The sequence below is a fragment of the Cygnus atratus genome, chromosome 26, assembly GCF_013377495.2.
Source record: "Cygnus atratus isolate AKBS03 ecotype Queensland, Australia chromosome 26, CAtr_DNAZoo_HiC_assembly, whole genome shotgun sequence".
Lineage (NCBI taxonomy): Eukaryota > Metazoa > Chordata > Aves > Anseriformes > Anatidae > Cygnus > Cygnus atratus.
In genome coordinates, this window is record NC_066387.1 from 483,118 (window position 1) to 509,656 (window position 26,539).

The following is a 26,539-nucleotide window of genomic DNA, read 5'->3' on the forward strand; positions in this document are numbered from 1 at the left end:
ATGAAGCTGCAGGCGGTGATGGAGAACCTGCAGCGGCAGCAGCGCGCCCGGCTGCAGCAGGCGCTGGAAGCGCGGCAGCAGGAGCAGCAGCAGCAGCAGCAGCGCTCCACGCCCCCCCCGGCGCAGCCCCCGCCGGCACCGGGGCAGACCCCAGCCCGGGGCCGAGGTCCGGACCCGGCCCCGGCCCCCTCGGAGGAAGGAGCGGAGCCCGAGAACGCGCACATCCAGCGGGCGCAGATGGCCGCCCTGGCCGCCATGCGGGCCGCTGCCGCCGGCCTCAGCCACTCGTCCAGCCCGGGGCTGTCGGAGGAGAGCCAGGCCTCCGAGGAGGAGGAGCGCGGCGAGGAGGAGGAGGAAGAGGAGGACGGCGGCTACCAGCAGGAGATGGGCTCCGAGGAAGAGGAGGATCTGTGAGTATGGCTGCGCGCGCCGGCGCGGCCCCACAGCGGGTTTTGGAGAGCGGGGAGCCCAAACCTGGGGTCCGGGGAGGTGTCGGCGTGCGGGGTAGGCAGCAGCACCAGGGCGCTGACCCTGGCTGGGACGTGAGCCGGTACTTTTGGGGACACGCACTGGATTTGGCCGTTTTCTCCCTGCTCGGGCCAGTGCCCCGGGGCAGCAGCGGCGGAGGGGCAGAGCTGCCCGCCCCACCGCACTGATTCCTCGCAGCGGGCTGGCGTGGAGCAAAATTTCATCTCTGCCCGGGGAGCCACATGGGGCTGTGACAGAGGATCCCGGCCTGGTTTAAATAATGCAGGGCTGCCGGGGTGCCTCCTCCCAGCTCTCCGGGCAGGGAGCGGGCTCGGCGCCATCTGGCCGAGCTCTGCCTGCGCCTCCCAGCACGGGGAGCACCCCGTGGGGACAGGCAGGGCGCTGCTGGCGCTTGGGGCTGGCTCTGGGGCTGAGCGGTTGCGGGTCTCATCCAGATGCTGCGCAGGGACAGTGCGAGGTGCCTGGAAACGGGGAGGCTCGTGGAAACGTCCTCCGGCCTCCTGGCACCGCGGGGCATCCGCCGCTGCGGGGAGGTGGGAGAGGGCTCGGCTGGCAGCCCGGGGCGCGCTAAGCAAACCTCTCCCCTGCTCCAGGAAGGGCAAATGGGATGAAGAGGACTTCGAGGAGGACCTGGGCGAGGAAGAGGAGGAGGAAGAAGAGGAGGAGGAGGAGGAGGAGGAAGAAGAGGAAGAGGAAGACTACGAGGAGGAGGAAGACATGGGCGAGGAGGGGCTGAGCTCGGCGGAGGCGGTGCGGACGGGCCCCGGGTCCCTGCTGCTCCGCAAGCCGCCGGCGCCGCAGCACTGCCGGGGCGAGGCGCAGCGGCCGCCGGGCGGGCAGGAGCGGCTCCCCGCCGGACTGGGCCCCCAGGGCCACGCGCAGCTCCCGCAGCCGGCGCCCGACCACGGCGACTGGACCTACGAGGAGCAGTTCAAGCAGGTGGGAGCCGCCGGGACGCGGGGACGGGTGGCCGCGCGTCCCTGCGGGTGTCTGGGGGTGCCACCGCCGCAGCTCGCTCCTTGCGCTGCCTTCGTTGCCGCCGAGAAACCGCCAGGATCCCCCGGGGTTTGAGCCCTTTGGCTCACCGTGGGGACCTGGGAGGATTCTCGCCGAAAACAGCAGGAAAAAGCACCCCGAGGCTGCGAGTCCGAAGGGATTCTTGGGTTTCTTCATGCTCTCAGGGCCCTTCTCGGCGGGACTCTGATGTGCCGGGGCCGTTCCTGCCTGGCCAGGGGCTGCAGCCCCACGGAGCCGAGCTCTGGGCTGACCCAGCCCTCCCAGGGGCGCGGAGCAGTGGGCTCAGCACCAGCCCCTTCTGAAACACAGCGCGGGGACCCGTGGGTCCCCCCCTGCGCCTGTCCGGCTGCAGAGCGGGTCTGCGCGGGTGCTGTTGGAGCAGAGCCGCCTCCAAAATGCGGTGGAGGACTGGAAGCGCCCCGCTGCCCCTCTGCTCTCCCGGGGCCTTCCCCCGGCTGGGGATGCGGGGCTGGGGATGCGGGGCTCGCTCCCCCGGCGATGCGGGGCCACAGTACCCGGGCTAATAGAAGGAAATGCGCTTAAAGCGGGGCTCCCCGGGGGCTGCCCCGGCCCTTTGATGTGTGTGTTTAAGTACATCTGAGTTTAGGGCTGGGGGAGGGGGCGAGAGCAAACAGCAGCAGATGGGACCCAGATGGAGAGGCCGGCGTTTTGGGAGGGGTGCGGTGGCCGCAGCCCCTTCCCCGGCTCGGGGCGAGGGAAGGGGCTGGGGGCTGCCAGGGGCTTGCCTGGGCGTGGGCGGCGCGGCCCTGCCGGGCTGGGATGGGGCCACCGGGAGTGCGGCGAGCGCGGCCACCCTCGGAAGGAGGGGAGCTTCTGTCCCCCCGCCTCCCTGCTGCGGGGAGGAAAACGGCCGCCGGGGCTGGAGGCTGTTGCACAACTCCCAGCCTCCTCGGCAGGATACGGCCTGGGCTTTTGAGCATATTGCCGTGTGCTGGGGCAGGGAGGGGAACCCCCCGAGAGTGCCCTGGGCCGCCCTCTCCTCCTGATGCTGCAGGGTTTGGGCACCCCGAGGTGGCACTGGGTGGACGGGGTGCAGTGGGACGGGAGCCACGGGGCTCCCTCGGCGCCAGGAAGGAGCGAGTGCCTGTGCCCGGCCCCCCCAGCCGCGATGTGCTGGGAGCCCCCGGCACAGCAGAGCCCCCCTGGCACCTTTGGGCACGGCACAAGCGCGCTGAGGACCGTGGGTCGCGGCCGCCTCGGTGCCCTGCGTCCCCAGCCCGGAGGGACGGTGCCATGGTGCGAAGCAGCGCCGAGGGGCAGGATTCGGCCCCGTCTGCACTTTTCCTCCGGGCTCGGCAGCCCCGGCGCTCTCAGCAGCTCTGCTGGCTCGTCCGTAGCTCTAACAACGTACGTGTGGGTTTTAGAAACACACCAAACTTTTCCTGTGCTGTCTCGAGTGCGCACATATCCTCACCTCCCGGCGCTGCATCGTCTTCTTGTGGTTTCTCTCTTTTGTACTTCCTGTAATTAGAGAGTGGGGGACGTAATCTTTTTATCTGTGAAAAGGCTTTTAGATACCACAGCTGTGATCTTCCTGTTTGTCACCGTGTGAGCGTGTCCCGGACCCTTGCGATCTCCCTGGGAGCTCGGGCTCCTGAGTGCCCACGTCCTGCTCCCAGCCCTCGATACCTTGCGGGGAAACTGGGGGCTCGGTGCCCGGCGAGCGCGGCTGCTCCGGGTGGCTGCAGGCGGCTCTGCCCCGTCCACACCGCGCGGGCGAAAGGGGCCGAGCATCCCTGCCTGCGCCCTGGGCACCCCAGGGAAAGCCGCCTGTTCCAGCGCCTGGCACGACGACAACTGATGGTGGAAGCACCCGGCGGGGTGGGGGGGGTGGGGGAAGCGCCTTCTGCCTCCGCGGGTGGAGGCGAGGAGGCAAAGCGCCCGCTCGGGGAGAGGCTTCCCCGGCACGTCAGCGCGCGGGCGCTTGGATCCCGGCCGCTGGATTGGGGCCAGGGGTTGCTCGCGCGGCGCCTGGCCGGGAGCTCCTCCTGGCCGCCCTCCAGCGCGTGCCTCTGAACATGCTCCAGCCCAGCTGACGGGCTGGGAAGGAGCAGCAGGAATGTAAACACAGCGCGGGCAGGATGCGCCCGCCGCCGCGCTGCTGCCGCCGCCGCAGGGGCGCTCCGCGGGGCAGGGGCTGCGCCGTGGCTTCCTTGCCCCCCGGCACGCCCGACCCCCGTGCTCTAATCGCGCCCCAAGGTGCTTCAGGGGAACCCCCCAGTGCTGGGGGAGGGGGGGGGGGCTGCCACGCCGCAGCCCTGCGTGCTGTAGGGTTTAATGGAGCGGGGGCCGAGGGGAGCTCTGGTGCTTAGGGCAGTCCCCAGGGCTCTGCAGGCGCTGCGGGGCTCCGCTCCTTCCCCGGGCGTTTTCTCCGCTCTGTGCGCAGGGCTGCGAGCGCGACGCTGGCCTTCTTGCCGCGGCGGGGAAGCGTGGCTCGAGGAAGGTGCTATTTCTGGGTTCCTCTCTTCTTGCAGGCGAGCTTCTCGCAGGGCGCGCTCTGCTTGCGTGCGGCCTCGTGCTCGTGGCGGCCAAAACCGTGCCCCCCGCGGGGCGAGGAACGCGGCCGGGCTGCGTGCGTTTGCGGGAGGAGGGGAAGGGGGGCTCCCCTCGGCACCCCGGCGCTGCTTTCTTTGGGGACGTGTGCCGTGGTGCTCTGCCCCACCAGGGCAGCTCTGCTCGGATGTGACACCAGTCCCTGCACGGCCTGGGGGACTCTGCCCGGCCCCACAGCGCCCCGAGCCCGGCAGGGGTTCTTTATTGCCCGCTTTGGGGCAGATTCCCACAAATAGGCGCTCCGGTCAGTCGGCGTGGAAGCTGCAGGAGGCCCCGGAGGAGGGAATGCGGTGTAAAGGGGAGAAGCGGAGGCGCAGGCCTGGGAAGCTGTTGTGTGGCACCTCCCCGTCCCCGGGGACGGCCACTGCGCAGGCAGAGGTCAGCTCGCCGCTGACCCGGGCGCTGGCAGCAGAACAAAGGAGCCCCCGGCGCGGTGGGGCAGGGGGGGCTGCCAAAGGGCACGCTGGATCCGCAGCGGGGGGAAAAGGGGCATCAGTTGGGGGGGCTGGGGCTGGGGGGGCTCAGCCTCCACACCCCCATGCTGGGGTAGCGCTGCACTCGCGCGGGGCTGGATTGGGCCGCGTCTGTTCCTGCGGAGGAAACTCCCCTTCGCAGGACAGGGACACCGAGACCTGGTGCTTGGGGCAGGGCTCAGCCCGGGCCAAGCGTCCTCAATCCTCTGGGAATTCCCCATGCATGGGCCTTGTGGGCTTTCTGGGCCCTTTACCCAGCCCCAAGGAAAGCACGGAGCTGCCCCGACCCGCCATGCGCGTCCCTTCCCGGCCCCGCGCGCGGGACGTGGCGCTCGCTCGTTATTTCTCCTCCCTCCCTCTTCCTTCCTAGAAAAGCCTGCGGCGGGGCTGAGCCCCCGCCACGGTCCGTCTCCGGGGAAGGAAGAGGTTTGTGACGGTCGCCGTCTCTTTCATCTCGCCCCAAGAGGCACGCCAGGACCCCGGGACTGGCGGCTGTGCTGGTGCGAGCAGCCGGGCGATGCCGGCATGTCTGAGCTCCCTGCCTTGAGCCGGGGGGGTTATGCCAAACGGAGGCAGCTGGGATGGGTGAGCCCCTGCCCGGCCCCCCGGGGGCTGTCCCTGTGCCCGGGTGACACCGCGGGTGCTGGCCGTGGTGGTGCTGGGCTCTGCTTTGGCACGGTGCTGAGCGCGAGAGGCTCAGTGCCTGCCAAAACGCAGGCGCTGCTGCGGCAAAGTGCTGCGTAACGCCGGCCCGGCGCTGGGCTGCTCGGAGGAAAAACCCGCACACATCAGGCACGGTGCTGAGCCCGGGCACGCTGCGGGAGGAAGGGCCCTGCCGGGCAGCACCGTGCCCCGCGGGTAATCCCTCCGCTGACCTTTCTGTTTCGGATGGCGAGATGAGTGCGCCCCACTAATACCGGGAGCCTCAACCCGGGCGCTCTCGCAGCCCACGGCATCGGAGTTTCCTGTCCCTGCCCCTTCTGGAGTTTCCTGTGCTGAATGTGAAAGCCAGCTGCTGCCCGGCTCCTCGCTCGCCCTAATCCCGTGGGCGGGGAGCGCGGGGCTGATTCAGCAGCGAGCCGGGGACGTGCACCCCACCACCTCGCGGGGGACCCGGGGGTGCCCTGCTCCTCGGGGTGCTCGCGCGCCTGTGTCGGAGCTGGTGGCCTGAGACGGGGGAGATGCTCGCGCTGAGGATGAGGAGCGGGTTGTGCTTTGCACGCTCATGGGGTCGCCGTGCTGCCCGGTGCTCGCCCGGCACCGCAGTGGGGCCGTCAGTGGGTGCCCGGTGCCGTGGCGCGGGGCTTGGTGCCGCTGCCATGTGCTCCCTCGCCTTGCAGCCGCTGAGCGTCGGCCGCGCCGTGCTCGGGTGCTGCAGGCTGGTGCTCGACTTCCCGCGGCTCTGTTCCTGTTTGAAAGAAGCTTTAAAAAGACCGGGGGGGGGGGGGGGGGAGGGGGGGGGAAGGCTCGGCTTGCGGTGAGGTGCTGGTACTTTTGGGGGGGCGGGAGGTTTCTGAAGATGTTCCAAATTGGGATGGCTCAAACTCGCTGGTGGCACGTGGGGGATGAAAACCTCAGCCCTTATCTGCTGCTGAGCAGAGCTCGCCCGAGATACGGGGTTTCAAAGTGCAACGGTTAGAGAAAAAAAAAAAAAAAAAAAGGCAAAACGAAAGCAACTCGGTAACCCCTGCGCAGGGACTCGCGCGCCAGCGTCCGGCCCCGTCCCGCTCCCTGCGCTTTATGGGCAAGTCTAGACGGCGCCCTTCGCGCGGGCTGCCATTAGCTCGCAGGAAAAACAAGCCGGCCTTTTTCTGGGGGACGGGGCTTTTTTATTTTCCTCCGAATGATGGGGCAATCCAGTAAATGGCGGGGGAATTGCAGGCGGCCCGAGGAAGCCGGGGAGTTGCGACACGGGCGTTGCAGCGAGCTGGGAAATCGCGCCGGGTCCTCTCCGAAAGCTGCCGGCCCCCTGCCCGGGGTTCGCCCCGGGAAAGGCGTGCGGCGCGGGGACAGCGAGCCTGGGAGCGGGGACAGCCATCCGCCTGTCCGTCCGTCCATCCGCCCGCGCGGCGCTGGGGCCGCGGCCCTGGGGGCAGGTGCCTCCGTGGTTTCATGCCGCTCACATGACTCAGCCAGCAATTAAAACTGAAAGGGGGGGGGGGAAACGCGAGAGGGGCTGAGGAGGCAGAGGAAATGGTGATTTCTCGCTCAAAGGCCCCCTTTGAATGGAGCCGGGTCCTCCCCGTGCTCCTCGGACACTGTCTGTTCGGGAGGGGCGCTGCTGGTGGTTTTTGGGGGGGGCCGGGGCTGTTTCTGCCGCGCAGCCCCCGGGGCTGTGGCCGGTGCTCGGGGCTGGGGTCCTGAGAGCGTGCAAAAATCCCGACTTCAGCTTGAAACACAGAGCACCATCCCCTCGTGTAGCGCGTACTCGTGGCGAAGGCCTCCAGCCCCGGTGTCTCGGGGTTTCTTCTGCTGTCACTTCCCTGGTAAAAGCCCCAACAGCCCCACCTCGGCCGGCTCCGTCCTCCCCAGACCCCTGCCGGGGGCTGCAGGCGTGGGGTGCGCCTCCTGGGCCAAGTGGGGGGCTAGCCAAAATAAAAAAAACCAAACCCCAAATCTTGATTTTCATCAACTGGAAAGAAAGGGCAAGCTGCGAAATGTGAACTCTGCCGGGGGCCTTCCCCGTGCGTCAGTGCAGCAGAAGTGATACCGGCACCGCCGCTCCGTGCTGGGGGGCACCGTGGGGGGGCCAGGCCCGACCTGCCCCCCGGGGGGCTCCGAGCGGGGCGGGGGGGGGCCGTGCCGCTCCTAATGGCGGCGGGAGGGTCCATTTACTTTCTTTAAAATATTGATCGGGGCTTTATTGCATTAGCGAGCCGAGCGGATGAGCCGCCCCCGGGGAGGGAGAAGGGGCCTCTTCCTGGGAAAGGGGCGCCTCGTCCCCGGGGCCGGGTGCTCCCGGACCCCCCCCCCCCGGTGCCGCCGCCGCCCCCTCCCACGTGCGTGCCCGCGGCGGGGGGCTCGGGCAGATAACGCGGCCGCTCCTGCGTCAGGCGGGGGCCCCGGCCCCAGGCGGTTCAGTGCCCGGAGGAGGGCGATTGCAGGGCCTGGCCGGCCGCAGGCTGATAACGGGGGTGAGGAGGAAACGGGGGGCGGGGGGGCCACAGCAGCGGGGAGGGGCTGGGAGAGGCACCGGGAGCGGGCGCTGGGCGCTGGGATGGGAGTTGAATTGCACGTGGATGAGTTGTGAGAGGCACGGGGTTGTGCTCCTCGGCGGGTTTTTTGTTGGCCACGAAGAGGGGAGCTGCCAACCCACGGGGTGTGGGGGGAGCTGGGCAGCCCCCGGCCCCTGTCCTCAGCGGAGCGCTCGCCCCGCTCCTTGCTGCCCGCTGAAGGGTGTTCCTGGGGAGGGATCCGGCCCGGTAATCGGCTCAGGGAGCCTTCCCGCAGCCGTAAGCCCCCGATCCCGGCCGGAGGTCAGGGACTTCTCCTCGGCGAGAGCAGCTTAGGCACCAAGTGCCTCCTGGCAGCCCCGGCGCGGGCGTCCCGGCCGCGGGGTCCTTGCCCTCCGGCCGCGCGGGTGCTGCCTTCGGTGGGGCTGAGCTCCTGGGGTCCCGGTCCTGGTTTTTCCACCAAAATGGAAACCCAGCGTGGGAACCGGGCTGGGGAAAGAGGGGACGCTTCTCCTCGGTGCCAGGAGCTGGGGATGGAGCAGAGGCAGTCCCAGTGCCAGAGCTCCACGCGGCTGATCCTGGGTGAGCCATCCCCCCGGCACCCCCAGGCTCTGCCTGGGCTGGGGGGGCTCCCCAATCACCCGAGGCACCCCGGCATCGCCTGCCGGCGTCCCCCCCTCCCTGGGAGCCCCGGGGCTGATTCACAGGGCTGCAGAGGAGGCAGCCGCCCCACGGCTCCGGCACAGCTGAACCAACAGGAATAAGGGTTTATTTAAAAGAAAAAAAAAAATGTTGCAGAGAATAGAGCAAGGCCTTTGTCAGCAAAGCAAACAGTCGCGCCTGGAGCGGAGCAGTTGGGCAAGGGCGCAGCGTTGCTCCATCGCCCTATTTCTGGCCGAAACCGCAGGAGAAACGCGAGGCTGCCTTTGGGGCCGGCCGGACGTGCCGCAATCGCAGGGTGGGGGGCGTGGGGCCCTTGGGGGGGGGCAGGGGCCGCTCCCCGCGTGCGCGGCCCTGATAAGGCACCTGCCCGCGCGGCCGTCGTGCCGGGAGCCGTGGGCGCAGCTCCTGATCCCCTCCGTGACCCTCGGAATAAGTCACTTAATCTCCCCGCGCCTGGGTCTCTTGTCTGTAAAGTGGAGCTGATGATAATCCTGCCTTTGTCGTGGCTGCTCGGAGGCAGGGACCTGGCTCCCCGGGGAGGGGGAGCCCTGCTGATCCCCCCCCCCATGCCCCACAGGCGCTCCAGGGAGGGGGACGGGAGCTGGGGAAGGGCACCCCGGCGCCACGGACAGTCAGCGCGGTGCAGACGCAGCCAACAGCGCAGGCACCTGCTGGAAATCCTTTCGGTGAGGGGCTTTGCCTCCTGCCTCAGTTTCCCCCTGTCCGAGCATCCCACCCTCCATCGCGTGCGGTGTTGCCCGGAGCGAGCCCGTCCCGGCGCTGTGCCACACCTCACACCAGCCGTGGGCGCAGGGGCCGGAGCGGTGCCCGCCGCCGTGCCCCCTCCCCGGCGCGCTCGAGGGCGGCGAGGTTTCCCCGCGCGCCTGAGCAGATTTGCGGTGATGGTTCCCAGGGCTGACGGCCCGCAGCTGGCTGCCTGTCAAAACCATCTGCGGCGGCTGGACCTCCGCCAGGGACCGCGGAGCTGGCAGGGCCGGGGGTGGCGCGGCCGGGCAGGAGCCCCCGGCCCCGTGGCGGTGGTGGGGACGGCTCGGCAGCGCGGCAGCGCCCGCCCGGGACGGAGGCGCGGGGCCTCGCATTTCAGGAACAGATTTGCAATTACACAAATCCCCGGCCCTGCCGGGCTGAGAGTGGAAACCCTGGGTGACTCATCTGCTTTGGCTTACAATGATCTCCTTTCTAAGACGATCATTTACATATGGTGGAATTTAAACCCCGGCTTGCCTACAACGGCTAATTCAGCCGCGCTCCTGCCCCTTCTCGCCTCTGCCTGCGCAGGTGCTGAAGCTGCGCGCCCTGCCTGCACGCCCTGCCTGCATTCCCTGCCTGTGTGCACTGCTTGTGTTCCCTGCCCACGCACCCTGCCCGTACGCCCTGCCCGCGTGCCCTGCTCATGCACCCTGCCCGCACCCTGCCCACGCCCTCCCCAGGAGATGGGTCCCTGCCCGCCGGCCCCAGCCTGCCGTTCCTATTAGGCTTTAATCCCCCCAAAAAACCCCGGGGAAGGCTGCCCCGATCCCACGAGGTTTGGGTACAGCCGGTGGTGCCCCTTGGACCGCCCCGGCTCTGCTGCTCCGGTGCCGGATCCCTGGCCGGTGCCGTGCCCGAGCCGTGCGCGCTGGGTGCATGGGTGTTGCTGCCTCGGACGAGCTTTCTCAATACTTACTGACTCCACTGAATTAATATTTGCACAGGGTCAGGTGTGATAGAGAGCATGTGTCAAGGGCATGCACAAACACATACGTGGCGAAGGGCTGCAGGCAGCCGTGGTGCTGCTGGTGGGAGCTGACTTCCAAATGACCTTTCCAGGCCGGCAGCTTTTGGCTTAAAAGAGAGGAACCGGCCCCAAAACGGGGAGTGGGCATGTGGGGTGCTGACAGGGCTGGGCTAGCCCCCCCCGCGCAGGAAGCTCTGAGAGGGGCTTGGACCCCCCGTGCCGCTGGAGGGGGGGCACTGGGGACTCCAGGGAAGCTCGGTCCCGGCTCTGCGGTGACCAGTCGGCACGCCACGCAACGCTTGGGTGTTTGCGTTCAGCCAAAAACCCCTCTCTGCTTTTTATTTGAGCCAGAGCCCCGCGGGCTGCCTGCAGCGGCTTTGTCCGAAATAGTTGTTCAAAACGCGATTGCAGCAGAATTCACTTCCTCCTTTGCAAAAAGGGGAAAAAAAGCAGCAAGCCAACCAACCGTCCTTGAAACCGGAGCTGGGTCTGGGCCCGGCTTCGGGCTGCTCCGGCGCGCTGGTGATGCTGAGCGCCCCGAGCCCGTGCAGGGCGTCCTCCGCGTGCCCCCGGGAGCGGCTCGGGCCCCTCGGGGAGGCCCAGGGGTTTTGTTCCGAGCAGGCGGACCTGCAGCAGGTTTTTCCTTCTGCTCCCTCTCCCCTCCCTGCCACTGAAGCCGACAGAACCGGCTGAGCCGATCCGTCGTGGGGCGGGCGCTCGCCTGCTCCGTGCCTTTCGGCCGCGCGCGCCCCGGGTGCCTTCACAGCGCGGCGCTGGGACCGGGCAGGATCGGCCCCGCAGCGTGGCAGGGCGGGCGGCCGACACGGGGCAGACAATGGGGGGTCAGGGAGGTTAAACGGCGACTAATTCGCCCTTTCAGCATCTCCCTCTGCTTCCCGGTGACACCCGCATTGTCGGCGCTGACACCGGACCGCGTCCCTTGGCCGGTGGCACAAGGCAGGGGGTCCAGGGCGCATCCCCGCGCGGTGCCAAGTGGCAGGGACAGCGCTGCTGGCCCTGCATGGCCCCGGGGGAGCAGCACCAGAGGGGGACAGGACCCCCATCCCACCAGGGTGCTGGCCTGGGAGGGCGAGGGGTGCCGGATGGCTCGGCTGGGGACGTTGTGACGGGCTCCTTCGTCCCTGCGGGACCAAGAGGGGGATGGCGCCACGCGAGGTGCCCTGGGGCATGGCTTTGGTGTGCCGCAGCGGGAGGGCTTCAGCACGTGGCTGTGGCCGGGCTCAGTGCGGATGCTGCGAGGTACCGGGGGGGATGTGGCTGCGGTGGCGCTTGGGGTTTTCACAGGTGCTGGTGGCCTCGGGCCGGGGGGGGGGCAGCCCAGTCCTTTGAGGAAATTGGGAAATTGGGAAATTATCCCCGTGGTGCAGGAGCTGTGACACCTCTGAGGGCGTCCCCAGGGCCTGCCACCCGCCGGGTCCTGCAGCCCCCAGCTCCTCCCAGGCCCGAGAAGGGGACCGGTGGGGGACAGGCACCTGCGGCGGGGCCACGTCCCCCCGGTCCGGGAGGTGGCCGACCTGCGGAGGGGACAATGCTGGGAACCGGAGGGAACAATAGAGCCGACGGGAAGCGCGGCACGGACGACCCTGTAAACCTCTCCCAGCAAATGTACCCAGGCTCCCCCTCCGGAAAGGGGCCCTCGCCCGGCTGCCCCCGGGGATGGGGAGCGCCCGCGCCGCCCCCCTGCGCCCCGCCACGCTGAGCTCAGGCGGCAGGAATCCGGCCGGGCCGGTCAGCGGGCTCCCTGCGGCACGGCCGCCCGCGCGCCCTCGCTGCTGCCGGAGAGGCTGCCCCAGCCCCTGCTCGTGGGGAGCCCCCCCCTGCCCCTCTGCTGATTCCCGGCTCCACTGAAGCCCGCTTTTGGGGAGGGGTCTCAGCACTGGCGGGGGTGCCACGTGCCCCCGAGGGGCTGCCGGGGGATTAGGGGCACGCGTGCAGGGCAGGGCCGGGGGCAGCCCCTCCAGCGGGAGGTGACCCCGTCCCTAAGCCGAGCTCTTTATCTGCCCGCGGGATCGGGGACGGGGACGTTCGCCCTTCGGCTGCTGGGGGGGGCTGGGGGTGGAAAGGGAATCGGCCCCGCGCATCACGCGGTCTGGCCGATACGAACCTGATACCCCGGCACAGCTGCTGGGCGGGCGGCCCCTTCCGCGGCCCCCCCGGCAGCCCCACGCCCGCCGAGCCGGGGGGGTCGCGCCGGTGGTGCCGCCGTCCCCGCAGGGCTGCGCTCGCCTCGACTGCGGACCCCAAACCCCGTGGTGATGGTGCTGCTGGCACCGGGTGCCCCAAAGCCGCGAGCGGGTCACGGCTTTACGGGAAACCGCGTTCGAGCAGCATCATCCGAAACGTGTCATCTCAGGGCTCGTAACCAACCCTCCAGTCTAGTTTTTACAAATTACTTTCTTTTTCTAAAGAAATCAACCCCCCACCCCCCACCCTCTGCACCCCGAATCCGGGCCCCAGGGTGAGCGGCACGGTGCCGGCGCTTTGCAGCGGGACGGTGGCAGCTTGAGCGTGGTGGGGGCCGGGGGGGCATCGGGGCGACGGCGTGGGTGCGGGCGGGGGGCTGCGCACGCGCCCCGGGCCGGGAGGAGCAGGGAAAGCACCGTCCGCTTGTTTATTCTTCGTTAAATAAATTCTGGCGTCGCGGGCTGCCCGCCCCTGCTTCGCCCCTCCGCTGTCAGCAGGACAAAGGAGCCGCGGCCCCGGGGGAGAAGAAGGGCAGAGAGCAGCCCCTCGGTCACGGCGGCTGTGCCGAAACACACCTCAGAGTGCTCCGCGACCTGCTGCGCTGTGCGGGCTGCCGGCCGGCCCGGGTCTCCCTCTGCTCTCAGGAAGCTCCAGCACCTTGTTTTATTTTTATTTTTATTTTTATTTTTTTATTCTTATTTTTTTCCCTAAACGCGGCAATCCCAAGCATTTTAGCGCCTGCAGGAGGTCAGCCTGTTGCTGACAGGGTTTACCCGTCCTTGGGGCTGGGAGGGTCTTGGGGGGGCCTTCCACCCACCCGGCGCACGGCTCGCACGTCCCAGGCAGGCGTGCAAGAGAAAGGAGGAAAGCGGTGAGCGCTGAGCCTTCCTGGCGGTGAGAAAAAAGCCTTGGCAATTGTTCCCCAGGGCCTGGAAACCCAGAACTGCGGCACTGGAGCGGGCCACGGTGCTTGCAGCTCAGATGTCAGCACCGCGGCCGCAGGCGAGGACCCGCCTGGCTCCTCCACGCTGCAGGAGCCTCGTTACGTGGGAGCCTCGTTAGACGGCAGCCTCCCAGGGTCTCTTTCCCTCCCGGCTTTAATTGCCCCTGGTGCTGGCAGCTCGCAGGGCGGCTGCTCGGCTCATTCGTTATCTCAGCAGACCCCGGCGCATCCCGCGGCGCTCCCGTGCCGCCGCCGCTGGCCGGCATTCCTGGCATTGCCGAGGGGCCGCCGTCCCGCAAGCCCTTTTAAAGTCAACGGGCTGGGATTTTCGCGTAATCTGGTTTGGACGGCTAAGCCGGCCATCCACACCAAACGCCGGGCTGGGATCCTGCCGGGGGCTCGGCTGCGCCCCCCTCCTGCCTCTCCTCCCTCCTTCGCTTCCCTAGGGACCCTCTGGACGCTGGTGCCCGGCACCTCGGCCGGGAGCGCGGCGCTGCCGGGGAGCCCGGGCGGACAGTCCCCCGGTGCCAACGGTGACCGTGGTGCCACCGGGCATTGCTCCTGGGCTGGACAAGCCCCGGTGTGGGGGCCCTCCTGCTCCGTCCCCCTCCTCGGCCACACCGAGCCGGGTGTCCCGGGGGCGGCCCCGCTCTAAGAGGATATCGTCGGGGCAGCTGGTTTACAGATTAAGTTATTTCCACCTCCGTGCAGCCTCCCTCGTTACGCCGTGTAAACCGAACTGCACACGCTGCTGCGCCCGGGCTGCGTTTCCTGGTGCCTCTGCCGCCCCCGCTCCCGGCCCCGCCGTCGGCCGCCGCGTGTCCCCGGCTCGGTCCCACGCCGTGCTTGGGGCCGGGGGCTGGCACGCACCGCGGCTCGGCACCTGCTGGTCTCGGTCCAGCCCGCGCCGTGCCCGGCCGCCTGGTGCGTGGTTTCGCACGCTGCTGAAACGAGAACGAGTTTCGGTTCCTCAGTTTTTATTTTGAGCTCTGATCGCTGCATGCGAGGCTGGGCCGCGACCCCGCGGCACGAGGAGGGGATGGGTGCGCGTTGCCAGAGGTGGCCGGCAAAACCGGGATGCCGTCAACGCACGGGAATCCTGCGAGGGGGCCGGGGATTTCTGTCCCTTTCCACGTCCCAGCCGGTGCCCGGGTGGCACAGGGGATCCAGGCAGCTCCCAGGTGCTGCTCGGGGGCGTGGGGCAGCCGGCGCAGGGCACCTTTGGGACGCTCTCCTGTCCTCAGGGACGAGCCTGGCCACCCGTGTGCCAGAGGAGACCCCAGGAAGCCGAGGGCGTGCTGGGGACCCGGCGGCCCCGTCCCCCCGTGCCACCCACCTGTGGCACGCACACGGGCACGTCTTAGAGCCGTGGCTTCCACGGTGCTGTCGACACCTCGCCAGTAACCCCAAGCAGCCGTTTGCCAAGCACCCTTTGTCCTGCGGCGTCGCTGGGGGTGCTGGGGGACCCCCCACTGGCAGAGGGCATGCAGGGCTGCTCGGGCTGGGGGAACAGAGGGAAAGTCCCCAGTGAGGCTGCCCCAGGCCCCAAATTGCTGCACCAGGGGGCACCAGGGCTCGGAGCAGCATGGTCCAGATGGTGCCCAGACGTCCCCTGCAGCTTTGCCCCAGGATTTGGGGTGAAAATCCGGGCCAAGCACCTGCTCAGCCGTCGGATTTCAGCATGGGAACGCCGGGCACGGGAACACCCAGAGCTCACCCCCAGCAGCACTTTCCCCGCCACGAGCCCGCGGATCAAAGGTGCGTGCAACGATCGGCGCCCGCGGCCGGGCAGCCCGCCCTGCTGCCACTAATCCCCCGCGGCTGAGCAGATGCACGTTTTCCTCAGCTGACGGTTAATTTTCTTTCATCCTCTTAAATGCGTATGTCCAACATTTCCTTCGGGATTGAACCCCTGCCCCGGTGCACCTGGCTGGGGGGCGATGCCCAGGGTGCAGGGAAGGTCCCTGCAGGACCCCAGCTGCTGCCGAAGCCCCGCAGGGGCTGCGGGGTGGTTTCCTGGCCCCATTTCTGCCCTGTGGGGCTGGGAGGGGGCCGGGGAGCCGCACCAGGCAGCGCCAGGCCCCCGTCTGGAGTGGGAGGGCAGAGGGGCAGTGCTTGTCTCTTCCCAGCCCCGGATGCAGATTTCCACCCATGCATCCCTCTCAGCCCTAGCAGCCCGGTGAGAGGCCCCGAGAAACTTTATTTAAGAGCTGTCCTTATAAAAATTGAATGAGCCGATGTTTTAATAAATGGCTAATCAATTTTTAGAGCCCTGCAGGTTAATAGGCTGCTCGTGACCCTCACGCCACGCCGGTGGTGCTCTGAGCTGGCCGTGCTGCAGGCGCCGGGTCCGGTGCCGGTGCTGCACCGGGGGCACCGGGTGCTGGTGGCAGCCCCGCGGGCACGGCCACCACGCGGTGTCGGAGCCGGCCCCGGGCCCTGCCTGCACGGCTGCTCGCAGCGCTCCCGCCCGCTGCGGCTCCTTCCTGGCACTTTTGTTCCTTTGCGTTTCCCTTTTTCCTCCCCCGCTCCGGCAGAGCCGAGCACCAGGGCGATGTTTTCCCAGAGCCCCCCCCCCCCCCCCCCCTCCGCTCAGCGACGCTTTTCTCCCTCCTTGGGTTTGTATTTAATCAGCTGGCTCGGCTGAGAAAGCCTCTGCTGCCTCCCCGTCCCACCTCCTCCCCGCTCCTTTGTCTGAAATGCGGGAGCGGGAGCGTGGGGGGCTCCAGGCTGCTGCAACCCTGCAGGCTCGGGGGGTCCCCATGGGCGCGGGGTCCCCGCGGTCCTGGGGCGCAGCAGGGCAGGGTTGGGGTGTCCGGGCGGCAGTGCCGGGTCTGGGGGGGGCGTGCACCCCCTGGGCACCCTCTCTGCAGCACGTCGGGTGCGGAAGCAGAAGCGGGGCGGGTCCTGAGCCAAGCACCGAGGTCTTTCTGGCAGCGGGACTCCGCGGGCGCAGGAGGAGGCACGAGCCGGCAGCACCCCCGGTGCTGCTCCCGGCCTCCCCCTGGCTTCAGCCTCCTCTCGTTTCCGCAGGGCAGTTGGGGAGGGCAAAACGAGGGGCGATGCCATGCCCTGAGTTCACCGCAGCCGTCCATGCCGGGGATGTCGGTGGCTGCGGCGTCCTGGTCACAGTGCGGCAGTGCCGGCTCCTGGCACGCGGCACCCTCTGGTCCAGCTCCAGTCCCAGCTCCCGTCCCATTGCCCGTCCCCGTTAGCAGGGGACAGGGGGCACGGGGCCGGCTTGGGGCTCGCCCAGCGCGGTGCTGCCGTGGGCTCGAGGCGCTCGGCAGCAGCACAGGGGAAACCCTCCCTCCGCGTGCGGCTTTCCAAGCCGCCGCAGGAAACGGGGGAGGCTGGATTGGCAGGGGCCCAGCAGCCCTCAGCTGGTCGGGAGCAGCCCTCTGCCAAAAAGCTGCACCGGCTGCATCCTGCACGCTGCCGGGAGCTGCCCCTGCCCTGCTGGGGCCCTGCTCTGCTCCCCCTCCCTTGGGACCTCGGCTCCCAGCACTCCCGTGGGGACCGCGGCACCCACAGGGCACCCGGGGCCCACGCGGCATCGCCACCCCTCTCCTCACACCGCGGGGGCAGCGGGCGCTGGGGGGGCTGAGAGGGGGCTCAGAAGGGGTCAGCGGTAACGACAGCTCCTGACCTCTCCCCGGCTGTTTGCTCAGGGGCCGGGCGAGCTTTTGCAAGGTTTCCAGGGGAACTGCGGGTTTATGGCTTTCCTGTAGCGCCCTTCCCTGTTATCGGCTCGGCCTCATTGATCCCTTTGATCGACGCCGGCGGGCGAGGAATTCAGCCCCGCGGGCACCCTCTGGGGGGGTTGGGGGGGGTCGCACCCCACCCTGTCGCTCGGTGCTGCCGGGTCTGCGTGCCAGGCATGCCCGCTGTGGGGGCGGATCGGCCCCCCGGTAAACGTGGCCATGTGCCGGCGTGCGGTGCACGGCCCCGCGGTGCGTGCCTGCGGGGTGACGTGTTCGTATTTATAGCCCCCTCCCCGCCGCCCGCGGCCCCGCTGGCAGTTGTTCAAAACCGTCATTGAGAAAAGCGAGCGCGGCTCGGCACGGGGGGGCTGGGGGCTGCGGCGTCCTCCCTGCTGCATCCTCGGCCACGTCTGCACGGCCCCGGGCACCCGGAGGAGCTGGGAGCCCCCCGCAGTGGCCACCACCCGGTGTCCCCCCATGGAGCCCCCTCTCTGCCACCAGATGCTTTCCGTGCTCGGGGGGAGGGGGTTCTGTGTGTCTGGGGTACGGCTCCCGGCTGCGGGGAGCGGCAGAGCCCGCGCAGCGTGCGTGCGGAGGGCGCGATGCGCTCGGCGGGCCGGCAGCTCTCGCTGCCATAAATCAGGGCAGGAATGTGTCGGGCTGTCAAACAAAGGGTGGGGTCCCAAGACAAAAGCTGGCCCCAGCATAAATGGGCGCTGGAGGAGCGTCTGTGCATAGATCTTCCTGTCCTGGCTTATGAAAACATTTCCCAGTTGTGTGCGGCTGAGACCCCGCGCAGGGTGCGATGCGACATCAATCTTGTCGGGTTTGGTCCTCGGGCAGCGCGGGGGCCAGGACGGGAAATGCTTTCGCAGGAGGAGAGGTTGCCAGCCCCACGGCCTCCCCCTGGCAGGCACGAAGCCGCTTTCAGCACCGGGGTCCCGAGGCAGATTTGTTGCTTTGCAAAGCGGGAGCGAGCTCTGGAAGGCGGCACGTGCCGGAGCCGAGCGGCGAGCAGCCGGGAGGGCACGGAGCGGCTCCAAGTCCCCTTCCTGGGGTGCGGGTCCCGGATCCTCCTCGCCTCCTCACAGCCCTTGGTTTTGGTGGTTGGGCCCCGGACTCCCCGAGCACACCGAGGCAGGCACGGTCGCACACAATCTCGCGGCGTGGCACAGGCGTGCGCCCTGGCACACGAGCTCGCTGCCGACTCGGCGCTGGCTCCCTCGGGCTGTGCAGGTGCGGAGGAGGGATCGCACCGAGGTGTTGCCCCACTCCGCGCCGGGAGCGCGGCGGGTGCTAAAAATACCCGGGATCTGCGTTCCCGGGAGGAGCCGAGGGCCGATTGCAGCATTCTCGGCGTCGGAGCTGCTCAGCCTCCGGGCGAGGTTCGGGGCAGCGCCGTGGTTTCGGGGCCAGGATCTAAGCAAGGCAAACGCCTCCGCTCGCCCGCGCCCTGGCTGTGGAGCGCGGCAGCGCTGTGGTGGTGGCACGGCCACCGAGGCCAGCGGTGGCCCCATGCTCTGCTGCACTGTGAGCACCCCGAGCACGGCTCATTGCAGTGGGGGCAGCTTCTCGCAGGTGTCAGCACGAGCACCGAGGCGCCGCACGCCCCCAGCCAGGTGTCCCCGGGGCTCCCGTGTGCCCCGGCTGGGCTCCTGCGGTGTCCGCAGCGCCGCCGTTCCTGCAGCAGAGCACGTGTGCAGGGCTGGGCTCCTCGAAAGCCTCCTTCCGTCACTTCGCGCTCAGCTCCCACCGAATCCGGTTTCCTGGGAATTCGGGCGCCCGACGAGGGGCCGCCCTCGCTTCTGCCACCCGGGAGCCGCCTGCCAAAGCCTCCACGTGGCCGCGGGCCCGCGGGAGGTGCCTTGGCGCGGTGACAAGGCCGGGTCGCGGCAGGTGAAGGCCGTGCTGCAGCGGGGCTCCCCCTGCTCCCAGCGGCCTGGCCCCTGCCACCCCCGGTGGCTCCGCGGGATGCCGGAGGCTGGGGGCACAATGCCAGAGGCTGGGGGCACGCCTGCCCTGAGCCGCAGGGATATTGGGACCCAACAGCTCCACGCTCCGGACCCCCGCGATGCCGTGGAGCTCCACAGAGCTGCCTGGCACTCCCCAGGGAGCTGAGGGAGCTGCCCCCGGCCCCGCATGGGCTTTGACATCCCCGGCCTCGGTGCTCTGGTGGGATGGGGGTCAGGGCATCATGTGCCTGCTTTCGGTCCCTCCGGGCACGGCTGCCCCTTGCTCTCCGGCACGCCGTGACCGCAGACCTGCCCGCTGCCCCGCGGGGCTCGGGGGCCGCTGGGGGGTTCCCTGGGTGCTGGGAGACGTGTGGGGGCTGCCGGCGGAGGCGTGAGCGGTTTTCTCCTCTCGTTGTGCAGCTGTACGAGCTGGATGGCGACCCCAGGAGGAAGGAGTTCCTGGACGACCTCTTCAGCTTCATGCAGAAGCGAGGTGAGCCCCCCCGGCGCCTGCCCCACTCTGTCTCTGGGTTTTATTTCCTCGCATGTCATTGGAACCCAAGGTTAATGCTCTGGCCAGACGGGTAGTTAATTTTTAACCTCTTTGCAAACTGGGGTCAAACCTGCTCCGCTGGAATCTGCGCCACGAGCTTGGCGCAGCGATTCCCTGGCGCTGGCCCCTCCAGGCTGGTTTTGTCTGTGCCACGCTGCCACCGGGCTCTGTCCCACCCTGGGCAGCTTGGCCCCGGGGGTTTGCCCCCTGCCTGCCCCCCCACCCCACCCCGCTGCCCCGTCCCGGGGTTCTGGCAGGTCCAGAGCAGCCGCCATCCAAACCTGGCTCCGCTTTTAGGGCCGAGGGGGGCATCCAAGTCACCGGCCGCGTCTGGAAAATGTTGGCCTGCGGTATCAAAAGGAGAATGTCCGTGTCGGTTTTGGCTCGTGCCAGGTCCCCAGGACGTCACGCTGCATCCCGGTGGGGGCAGCTTCAGGGGGTGCTGGCAGCTGAGACCCTCCCCGGGGGTGTTTGGGGAAGGGGGCGGCGGAGGGGCCACAGCACTGCCTGGCGGCTCGGGGCGAGGAGCCCAACCCGGTGCCGGCGGTGCCGCGAGAGGCCACGTCAGCTGCTGCCACCTCCCGGCACTGCGCCGGGGAGAGCCGCCCGCTGGCCCCGCTGTGGAGGGAGCGCGGTGTGGTGTGTGCGGCACGGCACGGCACGGCACGGCACGGCACGGTGCGGCCAGACGGTGCCCGGGCAGGGGCCACCGCTCACCGCCGGCACAGCCGGGGTCTGGCACTGGGAACACTGGTGCATGGGTGCATCGGGACTTGGGGCGAAGAGGCGCTTAGGGAAGCACGGGGGGGGGGGGCGGTGCACGTGGGTGTGTGTGTGCATGCCTGTGCATGCCCGTGCATGCCTGTGCACGCATGTGCGTGTGCATGCGTGTGTGTGCGTGCAGGCGCACAGACAGGGGCTACCCCCAGGCACCGCCAGGTTGGCTCCCACCCCCCCCAGGGAGCCCCCCCAGCCCCTTCCAGCCTGGATCGGGGTGATTTTTGGGGTCCTCCCCAATGCTCAGGCTCTGGCTGTGACTGGGGGCACTGCATCCCCTCTTGTGCGGGACGGGGGAGCCCCCCCGCGTGCATGCGCAGCGCAGGCACGGCGCGACCCTCGCGTTATAAATAACCGCTGTCGCTGGGCGCCGCGCGGCAAACCGCGGCCGGCCCCGCTCGGGCGGCTGGGCTGACATCTCCGAGTTTCGTTTTCCTCCCTGTGTGGGGCCGGTGTCGAGCGAGGTGCAATGAAGGGGGGGGCTTGCAGAGGAAAATGGGGTGCAGGGGAAGGGCAGCAGCAGAAGCCCCGACGTTCCCTGAGTGCCCCTGTCCCCCTGTGGCCCCCAGCTCCCCCCTCACCGGTAGCTGCGGGGCGCTGGTGGCCGCCCGCCGGGCTTGGCCCCGGCACGACCCGAGCCTGTCCTCTCCCCTTCCCCAGGGACCCCCGTCAACCGGATCCCCATCATGGCCAAGCAGGTGCTGGACCTGTACATGCTCTACATGCTGGTGACGGAGAAGGGCGGCCTGGTGGAGGTCATCAACAAGAAGCTGTGGCGAGAGATCACCAAGGGGCTCAACCTGCCCACCTCCATCACCAGCGCTGCCTTCACGCTCCGCACCCAGTGAGCACCGGGGGGACGCGGGGTGGGGACGGGGACGCGCCGGGGCGCCCGCCACCGCCTCACGGCGCCTTTCCGCCGGCAGGTACATGAAGTACCTGTACCCCTACGAATGTGAGAAGCGGGGGCTGAGCAACCCCAACGAGCTGCAGGCGGCCATCGACAGCAACCGGCGGGAGGGCCGCCGGCAGGGCTTCGGCAGCTCGCTCTTCACCTACTCACCCGGCGGCACCCACGGCCTCCTCTCCTCGCCCAAGCTGCCGGTGCCGGCCCTGGGACTGGCCTCGGCCACCAACGGCGGCTCCATCGCGCCCGTCCAGAAGATCAAGAAAGGTAAAGCACCCAGCACGCTGAAACGGGCTGAGCCAAGCACCGGGGGCCGGCACGCCTCGGGCACCCGATGGCTCCATTCCGGTCCCCTCCCCAAGCCCCAAATAACCTGGGGTTCCCTTGGTGGCACGGCCGCACCAGGGCTTGTTCTGGGGCGGGGAGCTGGGGGCCACAGGGGGACCCTGGCGCCCATTGCACAGAATCACAGAATGGTTTGGGTTGGAAGGGACCTTTAAAGATCAAGTCCAGCCCTCTCTCCAACAGCCCTCACTGCATCAGGCAGCCCAGAGCCCATCCAGTACCCCAAGCACTTCTCCGCAGGGCTGCTCTCCATCCATCCTCCCATCCCCAGCCACCCTAGTGTTTGGGGTTGGGGTCACCCTGCCCCTGTCCTTACTGGGGGCGAGGTGCTGGGCTCCTGGTGCACACATGGAGAGGTTGTGGGGGGGCCCCGTGGCAATGTCCGGGAGCTGGGGACGCCGCAGACACCACGCCATGTCCCTGACCCCGCGCTCTGCCCCGCAGAGGAGGACGCACCCATCCCCATCTCCATGCCCAGCCGGCTCCCGGTGTCCCTGGCAGGGCACCCGGTGGTGGCAGCGCAGGCTGCGGCCGTGCAGGTGGCGGCGGCCGCCCAAGCCGTGGCTCTGGAGCAGCTGCGGGAGAAGCTGGAGTCCGGGGAGCCCCCGGAGAAGAAGATGGCGCTGGTGACGGACGAGCAGCAGCGGCTGATGCAGCGGGCGCTGCAGCAGAACCTCCTGGCCATGACGGCCCAGCTGCCCATGAGCATCCGCATCAACAGCCAGGGCACGCGCTCGCCAGGTCAGTGCGGGCGCGCGGTGCGGGCGCGGGGCTGGGCTGGGGGCGCGCGGTGCGTCCCGGCGGGGTCCCTCACCTCCGCTCTCCCCGCGGCAGAGAACCGCCAGGACTCCTCCGGCAGCCTGAGCAGCAACGGCACCAACAGCATCAGCATGTCGGTTGAGATCAACGGTATCGTCTACACAGGTAGGGAGGGGACGGGGCAGCGCGCGGGGTCCCCTTTGGGGGAGTTTGTCCCATTTTCGCCAGCGGACGGTGCCTGGACACGGGGTGCCCCCCGCTCAGCCCTGCTCTCCCCCCGCAGGTGTGCTGTTTGCCCAGACGCCCGGCCCTTCCTCCTCCTCCTCCTCCTCCTCCTCCTCCGCCTACAGCAAAGGCAACGGCAGCAACGGCGGCGGCAGCCGCAGCAGCGGGAACAGCGGCGGTGGGGCGGGGGGCGGCGGGGGCAGCGTCCCCCCCGCCACCCCGGCCGCTCTGGCTGTGCCCCCCCCCAGCTCTACCTCCAACAACGCTTCGCCTTAACGCCCCCGCCGCCCCCGGTGTCGCCTCTCGCCAAAGCCAACAGAGGTGACGGGGGCAGAGCGTGCCCACCACCGCCGCGGCAGGCCGGGGGGCTCGCGGCGCTGCTGGCGAGGGAGGGGAGGAAGCTTCAGCCCCGGGGGTTTCATTAAAGGCTGCCTGGGCTTGGAGCCACCGCGGTCCCCGAGCGCTCCGAGCGGCGCGCGGTCGGCCCAGACCTGTTTACCTCACACACATCACACTTTGCACTGTACATTTATTATTATTATTATTATTTTTTAACTCGTGTTACCTCCAGACAGACGTCCAGACGCCTGCCAACGCGAGCTTTAATGAAACCTCCTGGCACTCTTTAAAGGAAAAAAAAAAGATAAAAAAAAAATTGGAAATCGGGAGATATTTTATTCATTTAGATCCTTTTTCTTCCCCCTTTATTTGAGAACTACACTCACTATATGGGATTTTAAGAGGTTGTTGTTTGATTGTTTTGTTGTAAATAGCTTCTATTTTATTCTCTAAAAAGAAGAAAAAAGAATCAAACTTTAACATGCAAATGATATATATTAGCATTCATCAGGGAAGCAGGAGCTGGGGAACCTTGTAACCTCCTTTTTCTTTTCCTCCCGGGGCGAGCGATGTCCGTGCTGAGCCGCGCTCCTCGCCCGGGGAACGCCGCGGGCTCTGCGCGGGGCCGGGGGGCTCCGTCCGCTGCTGCAGGGCTGCGGGGAGCGGGCGCCCACCACCTGCCCGCGCCCCCCGGCTGCCCCCACCCAGTCCCCGAGGCAGGCACCGAGCAGGGCGAGGAGCCCGGCCCCGTGCGGTGGGACCCCCCCGGGGACGGCCGCGTGCTGCATGCTTTCAGCTTGTTGCTTTGAGTTCTCGGTGGAGAAAATGGACTCGGATGGGAACCCGCGGCCCCAGCGCACCCGGCCCGGCACCAGTGCTTGGGGCGGCAGGCGCGGTGCTGGGAGGGGAGCGGCGCTCGGGGACAACCGGCGGCTCCCGGGGGCTCCCGCAGCGGCCGGGGCAGGCGGACTCGGGGTGGCCAGGACCAGGCCGTCAGCACGGGCCCGGTCCCCGGCGTTCCCCCCGATTTCCCCATTTGGTGCCCGTCCCTCTGCCCGGAGCCGGGCTGCGTTGTCAGGTCGCTGTTTTCTGTCCCCCCTCTCCCCTGTAAGGCGATACTACTGTGCAGATCCAGTTTGGGCACATTTTCCCCCCCTCCGCCAGGTCCAGGCCGAGGTGACACCCGATCTGTTATTCACGCTTCAAGCAGCAAACTGGTTTTGTTTGCACTGGGGACGGGCGTTTTGTTTGTGATACTGGGGAGCGCAGCCAGAGGAATCAGGAAAATCTGGTGGCGGTGGCTGGGCTGCGGCGGCTCCCTGGGGCCGAATTGTGTTTTCTCGGCTGCTCCCCGTGCCCCAGGCACCGGCTCAGGGGGGGCCGTGCGGGGCGAGCTGTGGCCACCCAGCACCTGGGGGAGCCCCCAGCACCCTCCCGCCCGGTCCGGAGGCGCTCCCCCTCGCTTAAACCAGCAGGAACCTGGAGACGATGTCCTCAGAGCAAGGCCAAAGGGCTGCGCTGGTGCACGGTGCTGGTCCCGATGGTGTTTGTGCCGGCTCAGCTCTGGACGCTGCCCCGGGCCACGTTGGTGCGCGGCGCTCCTGCGGGTGCTGCTCGGGATGGTTTTCGTGGCCGTGCGGCTCCGGGTTGTGGCCGTGGCGGGGCTGTTGTGGGCGCCCGTCGGAGCTGCGTCTCAGCACGCCGCTGCTCCCCGCCGAAGCCGTGCATGATGCAATGCAGGATGCTGTTGCGGGTGGCGTCCACACGATGCTCTCCCAGGGCGTGCCCCGGGGGTGCTCGTGGCGCCGTGGGGTGCTCTGCGGGTCCCAAAGGACACTCCGCGGTCCTTTGGGATCCCCAGAGTCCCCCCCAGCCCCAGCACGGGGCGTTTATTTTAAGCTTTGCTCTGCTTTAGCCGTGCGGGTTTCAGCTTTCCTCTCCCTTCGACATTTTCTGGCCGCCCTACCCCAAAAAACGTTAGCCCAAGCCATGCACATCTGCGTGAGACACAATCGCGACCTGATACCGACCCCCCCAAATCGGTATCTCGATTCCTCAGGTTTCGACGGCGAGCACAGGGTTTGCCCCCCTGCCCTGCGCGGACCCCCCCGGCAGCACAGATGCTCCCCCCTCCCCGGCTTGGGACGGGGACGCAGCGATCTCAGGGGATTTGGGGTTTTCCAGCCCGTTTTTGCTGGCAGGGAGGGAGCCGCCTTGTGAGCACCCCCCCCAGAATGCTGGAAATGCCCTCGGGTGGCTTTGCAGCGCCCCAGGGGTGCCGGGGGAGGGGGGGGGCACTCGTCTTGTGCTGCTTTTAGGATCCAGCCCAAGTCCCCGGAAACCCCGGGAAGCGGGCGGCTGCGGGGTCTCCTTGTGGCCGGGCGGTTTAGAGCTTTAGTGAGTTTTGCATTTGTACAGTCACTGTTTTTTCTGGTTTTGTTTTTTTTTTAATTATTTTTAACCCCCCCCCCTTTTTTTTTGAGAGAGAGAGCGCATATCACCTTCCCCTTTATTTTCTTCTTGCATATCGATTAAAAAAAATCAGTTTCTCTGGGGTTTGAAAAGAAAAAGGAATGGACACAGCTGCAGACGCATTTATCCAGCGGGCATATCTTAACTCAGGTAAAAAATGAAAAAAAAAAAACACACAAAAGACAAAAAAAAGAAAAAAGAATAAAAACCACATTCTACCTCTGAGAGCGGCGGCCTCGGGCACACTGTCCCGAGCCCCCGGTGAAATATTTCAGTTTTTCAAACATTCAGGTATTGAAACTTTTGATTATTAAAAAAGATAAAATAAAATAAAAACACTGAAAGTTTACATTTTATAATAACATTATTATACAGATTGTATTTAAACTTCAGAATATTTAAGACAATTGTAACCCTGTAAAGTTGATGAAATATTAAAAAAAAAAAAAAAAGTTCCATTGTTTGAAGTTTCTGACTTCTCATCAGGGCCCGTGGGGGCTGGGGGGGCACGCAGGGCTGCAGGGGGGCCATGGGATGCCCACGAGGTGGCCACAGAGGTGTGGGGTGGCCCCTGGACTATGGGGTGCCTACAGAGGTTCAGGGTGTCCATAGGGCCATGGGGTGCCCATAGAGCTATAGAGTGCCTGTAGGGCTGTAGGGTGCCCAGGGGGTGTCCATAGGGCCATGGGATGCCCATACAGCTATAGGGAGTCCCAGGGGTGTCCATGGGGTGCCTGTGGGGTGCCTGTAGAGCCATAGGGCATCCACAGGGTGCCCATAGTGCTAGAGAATGCCCATGGGGTGCCTACACAGCTAGCTACAGGGTACCATAGGGGTATGGAGTGCCCAGGGGGTGCCCATAGTGCTGTGGGGTGCCCATACAGCTATAGGGTGTCCATAGGGTGCCAGTGGGCTGCCTGTAGAGCCATAGGGCATCCGTAGGGTGCATCCATGGGGAGCCTACACAGCTAGCTATAGCATACCCATAGGGATATGGAGCGCTCAGGGGATCCCCATAGTGCTGTGGGGTGTCCGGGGGTGCCTACAGAGCCGTGGGGTGCCCGTACAGCTATAGGGTGCCCAAGGGGTGTCTATAGGGCCATGGGGTACCCATACAGCTATACAGAGTCCCAGGGGCGTCCGTAGGGTGCACAGTGCATATGGGGTGCCTGTAGAGCCATAGGGTGTCTATAGCGTGCCTGTGGGGTGCCTGTAGAGCCATAGGGCACCC

At 67.6% G+C, this 26,539-nt stretch overlaps 1 protein-coding gene across 1 annotated transcript; it reads left to right on the top strand.

Annotated features, from left to right (window-relative positions):
• Positions 1 to 25,738, top strand: ARID3A (AT-rich interaction domain 3A). Its single transcript, XM_035569939.2, has 8 exons — positions 1 to 410; positions 1,083 to 1,428; positions 19,352 to 19,424; positions 20,922 to 21,105; positions 21,188 to 21,435; positions 21,958 to 22,254; positions 22,348 to 22,437; positions 22,556 to 25,738. The coding sequence occupies exons 1-8, from the start codon at positions 1 to 3 to the stop codon at positions 22,771 to 22,773; spliced, it is 1,866 nt and encodes a 621-aa protein (XP_035425832.1). The 3' UTR covers positions 22,774 to 25,738.
• The last annotated feature ends 801 nt before the right edge of the window (positions 25,739 to 26,539 follow it).